This window comes from Notolabrus celidotus, chromosome 2, assembly GCF_009762535.1.
Source record: "Notolabrus celidotus isolate fNotCel1 chromosome 2, fNotCel1.pri, whole genome shotgun sequence".
Classification (NCBI taxonomy): domain Eukaryota; kingdom Metazoa; phylum Chordata; class Actinopteri; order Labriformes; family Labridae; genus Notolabrus; species Notolabrus celidotus.
The window spans coordinates 5,007,606-5,020,734 of record NC_048273.1 but is presented as its reverse complement, the minus strand read 5'-3'; the positions used below and the strand labels follow the sequence as shown (position 1 = coordinate 5,020,734).

General features: G+C 38.5%; 1 protein-coding gene across 1 annotated transcript in view; it reads left to right on the top strand.

Annotated features, from left to right (window-relative positions):
- Positions 1 to 6,801: 6,801 nt before the first annotated feature.
- Positions 6,802 to 13,129, top strand: part of LOC117828370 (receptor-type tyrosine-protein phosphatase C-like) — a 31,051-nt gene continuing 24,723 nt past the window's right edge. Inside the window, exons 1-10 of the mRNA XM_034705449.1 lie at positions 6,802 to 6,982; positions 7,148 to 7,186; positions 8,173 to 8,442; positions 8,539 to 8,778; positions 8,872 to 8,985; positions 9,193 to 9,327; positions 9,452 to 9,598; positions 10,995 to 11,144; positions 11,652 to 11,860; positions 11,968 to 12,028. Coding sequence (XP_034561340.1) covers positions 6,802 to 6,982; positions 7,148 to 7,186; positions 8,173 to 8,442; positions 8,539 to 8,778; positions 8,872 to 8,985; positions 9,193 to 9,327; positions 9,452 to 9,598; positions 10,995 to 11,144; positions 11,652 to 11,860; positions 11,968 to 12,028 — 1,546 coding nt within the window. The remainder of the gene's footprint in view (positions 6,983 to 7,147; positions 7,187 to 8,172; positions 8,443 to 8,538; positions 8,779 to 8,871; positions 8,986 to 9,192; positions 9,328 to 9,451; positions 9,599 to 10,994; positions 11,145 to 11,651; positions 11,861 to 11,967; positions 12,029 to 13,129) is intronic.

Below are 13,129 nucleotides of genomic sequence, written 5' to 3'. Positions count from 1 at the left end.
CCCTCATGTGTCCCTAAACTTTGAACTCAATGGACATCAAGACAACAAGTGTTTTTTAAAAGTAATCTTAAGACTTACCCTTTTAATCTGGCTTTTAACTTGGGGTAATTTCATTTAAACCCTGGACTGCATTATTACCATTAAGACCAATGTTTTAGCATGTTTTGATTTTATCTCTTATTACATCTTGTTTTATTGTATTTTTTTTATGGAAAGGATTAAAAAAAAATCTATCTATATATACATATATATTGGCATTTTTGCCTGTATTGATAGGACAGCTGAAGAGAGAGAGAGAGGAAGGATGGGGAGTAGAGAGTGGGGGATGACATGAAGCAAATGGTCGAGGTCAGAAATGGAACCAGCGACGAGGTCTATAGCCTCTGAATATGGGGCGCGCTTAGACCACTAGGCCACCGGCACCCTGATTTTATTGAAAGGATTTTCATTTAATTTCCTTTTATTGTAAGGATTTTAATGTATTAATTTTATCTTCATGATTTTATTTTATTTGAATGATTTTATTTTATTTGAATGGTTTTATTTTAATTTTATTGATTTTATTTTTATTTTTGAGTCTTTATTGGACAGAAAAGCTGAAGCTGTAAATACGGCACACGCTTAAACTGCTCAGCCAATGGCACTGCTTTTAGTCAGTTATTAACCAGCAGTTCACAGAGCAAGTCCAAAAATAAAAGCCAGTTATGGTGAGGACAAGATGTTTTACACTGATAGCACATGAGATTATTTGAGGACTCTTTATTTGAGGGTGAAGCTGAGCAGTAAAAAGAGGAATTAAAGGTTCTTCATCTGTGAGTTAAAATCTTCTCATGGTCTCAAACATGAGATGAAGCTGCTGGAAAATATGTAACAGGGAGTTACTATTACCCAAAAAAGTAGACCACATCACTCCAGTTCTTAGATCCCTACACTGGCTTCCTGTCTGTCAGAGAATAGACTTTAAAATCCTGCTGATGGTTTATAAAGCACTGAATGGTTTTAGGCCCAAAATACATTGCTGATCTGCTACTGCTTTATAAACCACCTCAACCTCTGAGGTCATCAGGTACTGGTCTGCTTTCAGTCCCAAGAGTCAGAAGGAAACATGGTGAAGCAGCGTTTAGTCATTATGCACCACATATCTGGAACACACTCCCTGAAAGCTGCAGGTCTGCTCCAACTCTCACCTCTTTTAAATCAAAGACTAAGACCTTTTTATCTGTTACTGCCTTTCTATCTTAGATTATTTTAACTCACATTAAATTAAAATTGTAATGTCATTTTTAATATATTTCTAATTTTCCTTTTCTTTTCTGTTTTATTATATTTGTCATTTTAATTATGTTCTTTTATGCCTGTCTGAATGTTTCCAAGGCTTTTAATGTTTTAATGTAAAGCACATTGAGTTGCCCTCATGTATGACATGTGCTATACAAATAAAGCTGCCTTGCCTTGCCTTACTATTCACTATGCAGCCACTTATCTCTACAATGTCATGTAACAGGTCTAAACTCTGCAGGCCAGACACTGCAGTACCTTCAGTGACCACTTGGGGCCGACTCCAAAAGTGGTCAAATTCAAACAGATCCATGTCCGATCCATCTCCGACCTGTCACAGCACCAGATCTGATAGGTTTCTATTCTAGTCAATGTGTTAACTTCCACTGGAGCCGCTCCAGATCCAGCAGGTCGGAATGCAATGGATCAGATACACAAGACTTCTGTTTTTGCAGGATGCCGGAGCACGACGCATCAATCTCAACAGAGCAGACGGAGCGGTACAGGAAGTCAGGTTTCACCAAAACAAAATGAAAACACCCGGTTAATTTTCAGAATAAAACACTCTGTGTTATCACCAGATCGTTTATGAAAACTGAACGAGGGTTGAGTTTCTATATAAGCTGCTGTTTTGAAGTCTTAAAGTAACGGGATGCGGTCACAGGTAGAGACTGTTGGCTCTCTGATAAACATCAACACAAAAACCAGAAGAACAAACCTTCAGGTCCTCTGAATTGAAACCACTCAGTCATTGTGTACATTATATTGAGTGGCAGTTCAAAATAATACACAAACAAAAAAGAACAACAGATGTGTAGCTTGAGGATTTCCTGTTTGCAGAATCACATGAGCTTTGTGGTTTGGGTATAAATCAGCCACATATATTAACTGCAAACACACACACACACACACACACTCTCACTGTGAGATACGGCAGGTATGTGTGCTCTCAGGATCCTGCTGCTCTGCGTTGGAGTCATCACTTTGGCTGACTGTAAGTGTCTTTAACATCAGAGTCACGGTCTTTAAATTAATCAAAGTTAGTGTAGAGATGAAAAGGGGATTTTTTAAAACCTGTCTTTAAGTCTGCCGTCTGCTTCTTTCTGTTTTTCTTGAAATATCACATCAGAAAACTTGGTTTGGTTGCAGCATATTGGTAATGAACCATTTGTTTTAGTGTTTTAGTTTTGAACATTTAAAATCATTGTTTGAGATCAACTTAGTTTTCTTTTCTTTTTCTTGATCATTTTAATTTGTATTTATTTGAAGACACAGACAGAATTAATACTGTGAATTAAAAAATACCCAAGGGCCTGATTTAGATTTATCATTCAGAGAAAAAAACAACTAATATTTAGAGTTCAAGTATTTCAACTAGGTCCTCACAGTGTCGCAGCAATGCTATGGGACAGAGTGCGGTTCCACGACCTCTTAAAGATCTCCTCTCATGATGCTGTTTCCAACACAAATTCAAATCATGTTTTTCTTGAGAGAAATTTCCATCAGAGGATCTCTCTGACAGATGTAACCGTTATCACTGCAGTGTCATGTTTTAAAATATTGTGCAGATCTGTCTGGTGTCTAAGGAAGCATGCTGTATTCACATGAGAAAAGAAAATCTGCTCCGTGGGGACCAGTATTTATAGAGATTGTTGTATTTATTTTAATTATTGTAAACACTGTAGATTAATACCAAAGACATCAAAACTATGAAAGAACATATATGGAATTATTTAATTTTTAAAAAAGTGTTAAACAAAGCAGAATCTGTTTTATATTTTAGATTCTGTAAAGTAGCCCCCTTTTCCCTTCATGACAGCTTTGCACACTCTTGGTATTCTCTCAGTCTGCTTCCTGAAGTGGTCTCCTGGAATGGTTTCTAATGAACATGAGCCTTGTCAAGAGTTCATTTGTAGAATGACTTGCCTTCTTAATGTGTTTGAGACCATCAGTTGTGTTGTTCAGAGGTAGGGTTAGTACACAATGGATAGTCCTATTTGACTACTGTTGTAATCCAGATTATGGCAAAACCAGATTATTTCATAGTTTTGATGTCTTCAGTATTAATCTACAATGTTGGAAATAATTAAAATAAATAAAAACAATTGAATGAGAAGGTGTGTCCAAACTTTTGACTGGTAGTGTAGATAAATAATAACAATCACATGTCTGTTACTTAAAGACATGAATATCTCCTAATGTCTTCAACCCAAAGTGAATAAAACTGGATCAAACTTAACAACCGGGGCATGTTTATGATACTTCCTCATGTGGCCTTGAGGTGCTGTTAGGACTTTATTGTAGCTGTATGTCGTTAATTCAGAAAAACAGAGCTGAATGTTTTTGTAACAGGAAATATCCTTTTATTTCTAAAATAACTTTCCTCGTAATTCTGAGATAATTTAGTTGTTAATTCAGAAAAACTGCATTTTTTTTCTGCTTCCGCAGGTCTCCAGGTTTAATTTTCAGTTTAACATTTCTGTGCAAAGTTTAGTAATTTGCATCGACTTTCATCCGAGCACAACAGTCCTGCACAATAAAATAAAACAATGAGCTGGAGATGAAAAATGAAACACTATTTTCCTGTGACGCATTTTTGAATTAAAAAGGGACAAAAAAATTAAAATTCTCATTAAAACTGTAAGAGGACTCCACCCCAGTAACAAAACAAAGAAGACTTCAGGAGTTTAATAGAAACAAGTGAGTAAAAAGACAAAAATGAATCAGCATGTCTACTACTACTCTTTATACTCAGAGAAAAAAGGCTTGATTGATACTACGCTAAGTTTAACATTTCAAATATTAATCTTCAAGTTGTTTTACAGCAATCTCTAAAAAGGAAAAAAAAAGGAAACACAGAATAAAATACATTAAAGAAGTTGAATAATATCTGAAAAAATGGAAATGAAAACATATTAAAATAACTGCAGACTTAACAGTTTAACTGAAACGTTATGATCTGTAAGACAAAAATATTTCATTTTAAAATGACAGAATAAATTCAATCAACGTGCGTATCATTGATAAAAATACTGACTGTTTTTTTAAGCTGCAACACTGAAAGAGGATTTTGTCTTGTTTTCTAATCTGTAAAATGATTGTGTTTTATCTTTCCCTTCATCAGAGAGTATCTCTTTTATTTTATATTACACAGGTTACTTCAGTAGAAGTGTTTTTCAATGGTTATCACGTATACAGAGGCCACAGTCCTCGTTGCAGCGGTTGCAGGTTCAACATCCAGCCTCAAACATTTGCTGCATGTCCTCCCCCGCTCTCCACTCCCCACATGTTCTGTCTCTCTCCAGCTTTACGTTACACTAAAGGCAGAAATGCCCCAAAATATAACTTAAAAAAAAGAAGAAAAGGGATTTCTGTATTTTTATTGTGTATACTAATCGATTAGTTCAACACCTTCATAATAAAAACCTTTAATATCTCAAAATGTCATATAAAGCTAAGAGGACAACATAAAGGGACACACCATCTCACATTTCACATGATATATTTTAAGATAGTAACTCTTCTAACTGTCAAATTATGGAGAGAGAATGCTCTGCACATTTAAGGAAGCATAGCCGTGAGACTAGTTACTCTGTCGACCACAGTTCACATCTTCAGTGTTTCAAATAAACCACAGTTCAGCACTGTGAGAAACGGGAAGGGGTTTGGTAGATGATTTTTAATTATGTTCAGCCACAGTACTGCACCGCGATCAATGCATCCCAGCAGCACTGACGGTCCACTTCAACACTTCAAGTGAACACACATAGAGGGCTTTGTGCCTTACAGAGCCAGTAAAGCTGATAAAGAAACACGATGTTCTACAGTTCTACAATTTCATTTAGCAGACGCTTTTGTCCAAAGCAACGTACAACACAAGCAAGAATTTAGACTGGAGGGAAAAACCTTAGTAAGTGTGACAAAGTGCTTCAAGTTGATTGGCCACAGGTTCTGCCATCTAGTGTCAGAAGAAGTGCCAGGTTTGCTTTTTATAAAGATAGTGTAGCCACAGCTAATCACAACAAACAATTCAAGTCAACAATATCGTTCGACATTCAACAGCATCAATAATAAGTGCTAAAGATTCAATAAGAGCTGGGTTTTAGACCTTCTGATTCATTCTACCCCTGAGGACAAAGAGGAGAAGGGTCAGGTGAAGTGCCTAAGAGTTCCCTGAACAGTTGAGTCTTCAGACATCTCTTAAAAGTAGAAAGGGACTCTGACCTTTACAAATAAACAGATAAATAAATACATAAAAAATGCTGAATTAATTATGTTATAATAAAAATAATTTGAACAAACTCAAACAAATAAAGTTAGTCTAAAAATGACTAAATATGTTTGATAATGCAGAATTTAACAGGACTCAATGCAAAGAAGCTTGTTATTTCTCTGCCTTCAAACATCAGTCAGGAAAAAATAAACTTTTAAATTACCTTGAGATGACAGAAGTCAAGTCAAATTTTATTTATAGAGCACATTTTAAAGAAAACACTGTTGACCCAAGTGCTGTACAAGCTTAAAAACACAATCAATAAAAACAAATAGTTTAAATAATAACAATAATAATTTAAAAGAGTATCTACTGCACTACTGGACAACTTTTCTGTTCCTTTATTAATGTAGATTATATAAAAATAAAGGATCAGACAAGACGGAAAAAGAAATAGGGTGTTAGACAGAAATAAGAAATCTAAATATTTGAAATATTTGAATAATCAAGCTGCAATGATTCACACTTATTCTCTCTTTTGTGCTTTCCAGGTCAATATGGATCATGTGAGTAGAAATACACATTTATTCAACATTCATTATGATTTTCATTATTGCAATGAAATAAATGTTTGGCTTTCACTTTGTCAGCAGATGAACATTATTCTGTCTCTTTACCTTAAAAAACCAGCAACATGTCATGATGTGAGCTCCAGTGTTCTGTGCACAAATAAAACTGTCATATCTGTTTAATCTCTGAAGAAGATAAGCTAGTTAGCCAATGGTGCAACATTACTCTAACACCTCAACTCTGCAGCACCGATACAATCTTGTTGAGTTTGTAATCTTAATGCAAACTGGAAAAATGTACGCTAAAGAAATCAAACACTAGGATCTAACACAGGAAGTATTTGAGCTCATAGTGAGATGTAAAGCTCAACTTTTGTCCTTGTCATGTGAGTTAGCTCAATGCTGCTGAAGTAGTCATGGACTGTGGTAGTGATATTGTGTTTAGCTTGACTAATGCTAATCCATCTCACCTCCACTCATCACCACACACACTGCTCCACCTTCAGTCACCAGCTTACCTAGCACCACTTCACCTCCACGCACCGTGACAGCAGCTCCTTTCACGTCTTCAGGTACCTCAGTTATTACCACCAAACCTCCACTTATCACACCCATCATAACCACCAAGCCTGGTAATGTAATCTGTTTACATCTGTGTTGGGAACATTAGCAGTGAAGTCATCCTGAAACTGTTCTTAGACGTTATATCAGGTAAGACTGTTGGCAGCAAAATGTGTCCATATGAAGGTGACTCCTTCTGCTCTCCATCCTGCAGCCACTCCTCCTGCAAACACCTGGCCCACACTCAATCCAACCACCAAGAGCACTGACCCTAAGACAAACACCTCTCTCAATGAGACCTTACCAACAAGCTACAATCCCATAGTCACCAAAGGTTGGAATTACTACTACTACTACTATGGTAAGACTGTATTTCTCTTGTGTGAGTATAAACAGAGCCACCAACACTGGAGGAAACTAATAAGTCCAGTAGCTTTCTCTTCTCCAAGTTTGGCAGAATATTTTTTACAATCACATATTAACATTTTGTTGCTTTCTTCTCTGATCTCAAATTAATCTTCTACAGTCACCATGAAACCAACTCCACCACCGGCTCCGATTCAATGTGAGTACTGGTGTTTTTCTCCCCAATATAAAACAACACTTAAAGTCTTCTTTCTTGATTTAAGCTCATGTTTATCAGGAGGATCTGTCTCTGAGTTGGGCTTTGTTGGCAGTGATGTGATTCTGGATGTTGAAGTGTTGTTTATGATTCTACTCAGATTAAGTTCTCCTCTAGTGTTTCAGTGGGCTTTGGGAAAACTGTTGATACAGAGTGTAATGTAACCTTGGATCCCACTGAACAATAACTGAAGACCATTTATCTTTTATTTACCTTTACAAACAGAAATCTGTCTGAAATGAAGCCAACAATCTGCTCTTATGAGGACTCTCTCAATATCCACTTCACTTCTCTAGAAGCTAGTCGGATTTAAATAATGTCAACAAACAGAAAAGAAGGTCTCGGTTGGAAGTCCTTCATAACCAACAGCTAGCAACAACACAAGTCTCTGTAAACTGAATATGGCTCCCAGAGTCCCAGATCTACAGCTGGAGGTGTGTTAGAGCTTAGTGTTGTCCCAAAGTGTGTGAGGGATCTCAACTCCAAATGAAACACCTTCAGTAAGTCCTGACTAAATGTGAGGAAGTGTTTGTGGAGGATAACATAAGATAGATTTAGAAAAATGGAATATAAACAAAGCAAACTCTCTACGTGACGACATGTCGTTCATCACTTTGTGGTTGACTTTTTGATGAGGTCTACAAACTGAAGTTAGCTTTTTACTCTTCTACTTAACAACTGATTTCTTTCAAGGTAAGTGTGATGTCATCATAGGGTCGTCCATTCCTCATTTTTACACCAAGCCCTCACATACTCACACACTGCACATCTTTAAAGTCTGTGAGGGTTCAGTGTTCAGGTTCGAGGTGAAGACTGGGACAAGGCTGCTGTGTTGTCTGCGGCTGACGATGGTTTCTGAAATACAGCTGAAGTAGATTCATCAGAGTTTACAAACATTCATTTAGTAACTCTGTTGTTGTTTTGTGCAGGTTCTTACAATGTCTCGACCATCAAGTTTGGCCTTCAGATAGACATAACAAGCTCTACAGATGGTTTCTACAACATAACCATCACTGAAGAGGCACAACCTGAGAAGACTGTCCGGTTTAATCACTCCAACCAAACCTCGTCACATGACTTCAAACATCTGAAGCCTTGTACTGAGTATGAGCATGCCGTGGAGTTTATCCATGATGATGGCACAGTAACGTTCTGTAACCACATCAGTAATGTAACTACTGTAGTCACAGAAGAAATGAGTGAGTTAAAATAACAACTACAGTCTAACTGTATCTTACATTCTTTCTTTATTTGAGAGTTTGGAGAGACGTTCATGCATCACTTTTCTGTTTCAGATCGAGGAGACATTAAAGACGGTCGCTGCGTCTCAGAACATGTTTGTTACAGGAGTGATTGGGACATCGGCTCTTTGATGTCAGCTTCCAATAATGTTAAAGCAAAGCAATGCCACAATAACTCTACAGTGTTCTGTATCAAACCTGGTATCAACGACTTTTGCACAACCTTGAATATGACCTTCACTTCAACAAACTGTCCAAACTCCTCCTTCAGTCACTCTAAAGTCATCCCTGTTGGTGAGTTCAACACAGCCGTACGACAGATTTCAACATGCTGAGCAGATCTTGTTGCTTCATGTTTAATATTTGTCAAACTTTTTGTTTTTACAGAGTCTTTGGATGCAAGTGACATAAAACTAAAAGTCCTGATGGAACTTCCTGCTAAAATAGAAGCAACATTACCTCCAAACTGTGAGAATCTCCCCATCGATTACACCTGTCTGGGTGAGTTTACATCAGTGGGTGGGAATAAGGAGCCGTAAGAGGAAGTGGAGGTGTAGCTTTAAGCCCTCTGTGATGAGTTTTAATAGAAGACTGTTCAGTGCAGTGAATGTGTCCATGTTTGAAACTGTTCTCAACCCAAAGATAAATGCTCACAGAGACTCAAACACCAGCTGATGAGGAAATGTTGTCAATCGTTTGTATCCTCAGAAAATGGAAACGCCAACAACCCCAAGAATCTGTCTGAGGTGGAGCCGTTCACAGACTACAGCTGTACGGGTCAGATCAACAAAAACAATGTTACCATAACAACCACACCTGCTGTCAATGTCTACATAGACTGTGGTAAGTTAAATTCACTCTGCTTCAGTTTAGTCAGAAGAACAGCTCGTATGTAGAGATAGCTGAAGATGAAGGACACCACCAGAGAATGAGTTCAGTGTCACAGATATTTAATGTGTTCTCACAGATGTTACAACAAAAATCACACCTGAGAGGGTGACCAACACTTCCATTCATCTGAGCTGGACCTCAACCAGCCTGAGATGTAAAGATGCCCTTTACAGCAATCCAAAGTTTGATTTTGACTGCAGTTGTGTCCCTCCACCGAAACACGGTATGTAAAGATGCTTTAAGTGTCTCAGCACAATCCACTCTTCATTTTTCAAACACACTGAACTTCTACAGTTGTGCTCATAAGTTTACATACCCTGGGAGAATTTATGATTTCTTGGGTAGTTTCTGTTGTCTTTATGACATAAAAAGAGTGAACATAGTTGTTTGATAAAAAATTTGCTTCACCCAACCACTAACCATGAGTGAAAATAAAATGTTTCTCTTATCATTCATATTCTCTGAAAAATGGCTGAAAAAAATCACAAATTCTGCCAGGGTATGTAAACTTATGAGCACAACTGTATAAAGGTTTTACAAATCCTCAGACCGGTCTGTTTACCTGAAGCTCTCAGGACCAGAGCTGTTCACTATCAGGGATAATGATTGTTGATACAAAAACATAACCAACAAACCAATCTGCTGTAGTGTCATTCTTTAATTCATATCAGCTGCTTTTTCTTTCAAACACAACAACCAGTTCAATCAGGAGAGAGAGGGTCATGAGTTACAGATAAATATGTCTCTGTAGTTAAAGTTCCTCACCTGTGGTCACGAGCTGTGGGTAGTGACCGAAAGAACAAGATCGCGGATACAGGCGGCCGAAGTGAGCTTTCTCTGCAGGGTGTCCGGGCTCAGCCTTGGAGAGAGGGTCAGGAGATCAGACATCAGGGAGAGGCTCAAAGTAGAGCTGCTGCTCCTCCACATCCAGAGGAGCCAGATGAGGTGATTTGGGCATCTGGTAAGGATGCCTCCCGGGGCGTCTCCCTGGGGAGGTTTTTCGAGTTTGTCCGTCTAGGAGGAGACCACGGACAAGCTGACGAGATTATATCTCTCAGCTGGCCTGGGAACGCCTCTCTGGATGGTGACCGACCGACTGACCGACCGACCAACGGAAGGACAGACGGACAGATGGATGGGTGGAGGGATGGATGGATGGGTGGGTGGACGGATGGATGGATGGATGGATGGATGGATGGATGGATGGATGGATGGATGGGTGGGTGGACGGACGGACGGACGGATGGATGGATGGATGGATGGATGGATGGATGGATGGATGGATGGATGGATGGATGGATGGATGTCTCTGACAGAGATGATGTGATGAGTCTCTTTAGAGGTGGATGATTGTGCGTAACGAGAGCATGAATGAACCGTAGGAAGAGAAAGCCATATTGAAAAAGACAGCAGTCCTATGATAGGCTAACCATGGGGGTGTGCTGCAGTGTCATTGGATAGATGTAACCTGGGGATGAGAGCAGCTGATGACCACAGGTGATATTAGTGAGCCTGTGTGGAGGAGTGAATACAACAAAGTGACAATAAGTCAGCGAGCAGGATGAAGATTTCCCGACTGAACTTCTATTAAAGCTTCAATTGATGAAACTGTGTTTCAGGCTCAGGACGGACACCTTCAAAAAGAAGAGGAACATGTGAAATTCGTGACCTGAAACCAGACACTGACTATAAGTGTGAAGTCCAACCTGTCTATGATGGCATGAATGTTGGCAGTCCAGACTCACGTACAATAAAGACCGACATCGGCAGTAAGTATCAACAAAGCGTCTCTTTGAGAGAAAAAGAGAGAGCAACATAAAGGAAATAAAAACAGTCTGTCCTGTTTGTGTGTTTGTTCAGGATGTTGTTGTTTGTGTGCATTTTTAAATATTCAATATATAAGTTATGATGTGTGTGTGTGTGTGTGTGTGTGTGTGTGTGTGTGTGTGTGTGTGTGTGTGTGTGTGTGTGTGTGTGTGTGTGTGTGTCAGTTAAAGTTAATGTCTGTCTGAGAGTCAAGCTGACTCTTTTACAGGCAGTATGCTAACTTCATTAATAAAAGAAGCATGATTATTAAGGATGCTAAGTTATCTAGCATTGATGATTTCAGTTACAGTGGAGCTCCAGTGATCAGTGAAGTAGGGGTCATGTACAGAATAAGAACACACATGGATTACAGCCTTCTTACTAAACAACAGTGGTCACAGTCAGTGTTCTCCTCTGTGTGACGCTGAGAGTGTGGTGTGTTACTGAAAACATGTTTTTAATCTTCACAGCACCAGAAGATATCCGTTCCCTGTCTGTGACTGTTCAAGAGCATAATGTGATAAAAGTAACCTGCGAACATTCAGGAATATTCAATGGACCGGGAGAGAAATACATCGCTCATCTCCGTCATGGTGGGACCACAGTGAAACATGTAGATGACACGAAGTGCAAGTTTGAATTCAGAGACCTGAGCTACTCTACAACATACCGCCTGGAGGTTTGTTTAATCCTAATATTTGCTTTCAGAAGATTATTTGCAAACTTGATTTCTCCTGTTTCTTCAGATATTGTATTTCTTGATGAAGAGTTTTACTTTGATTCCAGGTGGCTGCTTTCAATGGGAAACATACAGGCAAACCGGAGAGAAAAGAAGTCGACACTCTCTGTATGAACTGCTTTGAATCAATACTTACTTAACCACGACATTTTGACACATAATGATCAGACACAGTAAATAATTGTGTTTAAAACGCCCTGACTCTAACATTCTTGTCATAACTGTCATTGGACAGACAATTACACTGCAGTTATTTGTCTGCTCATCTTCTTCATCGTCTTGTTGGTGGTCGTTCCTGTGGTCGTCTACAAAGTCAGTGTTCTGAGGAGGAGAAGGCTCGAAATGTAAACAACACTTTGAAACATTTTCTTGTGCTTCAGTTTGACTACAACTTTCTTCCCCCTTATCATTAGTCACCTCATGAATCTTCAGTATTTAAATGTCTTATTGAATTTAAATCTGACTTTGAATGAATTCTATTTCCTGGATTCTTCTGCAGTGTTGGAGACATGGTGCTTGACGAAAATGCAAGTGAGTATGCTTTAGTTGTCTCTGCATAACTGCTGCAAATGTAGAGTTATTAAGCACTTCTTTTTGACAAGCTCTACTTTGCACTTCTTCCTGTTTTTGTATCTTTGTAGTTTATATGAACATGCCTAGATCCTGATGCTGCCATGAAGAAGCTCTGATGAAGAAGGCCTGATGAAACGTCACTCCACATCATCAGATTTACATTCGTTTGTACGCCACTGAGTCAAATCATAATCAAAGCAGTGTTGTAAATGTTCCTCATGTGTCCCTAAACTTTGAACTCAATGGACATCAAGACAACAAGTGTTTTTTAAAAGTAATCTTAAGACTTACCCTTTTAATCTGGCTTTTAACTTGGAGTAATTTCATTTAAACCCTGGACTGCATTATTACCATTAAGACCAATGTTTTAGCATGTTTTGATTTTATCTCTTATTACATCTTATTTTATTGTATTTTTTTTATGGAAAGGATTAAAAAAAATATATACATATATATTGGCATTTTTGCCTGTATTGATAGGACAGCTGAAGAGAGAGACAGGAAGGATGGGGAGTAGAGAGTGGGGAAAGACATGCAGCAAATGGTCGAGGTCAGAAATGGAACCAGCGACCGCTGCAACGAGGTCTATAGCCTCTGAATATGGGGCGCACTTAGACCACTAGGCCACCGGCACCC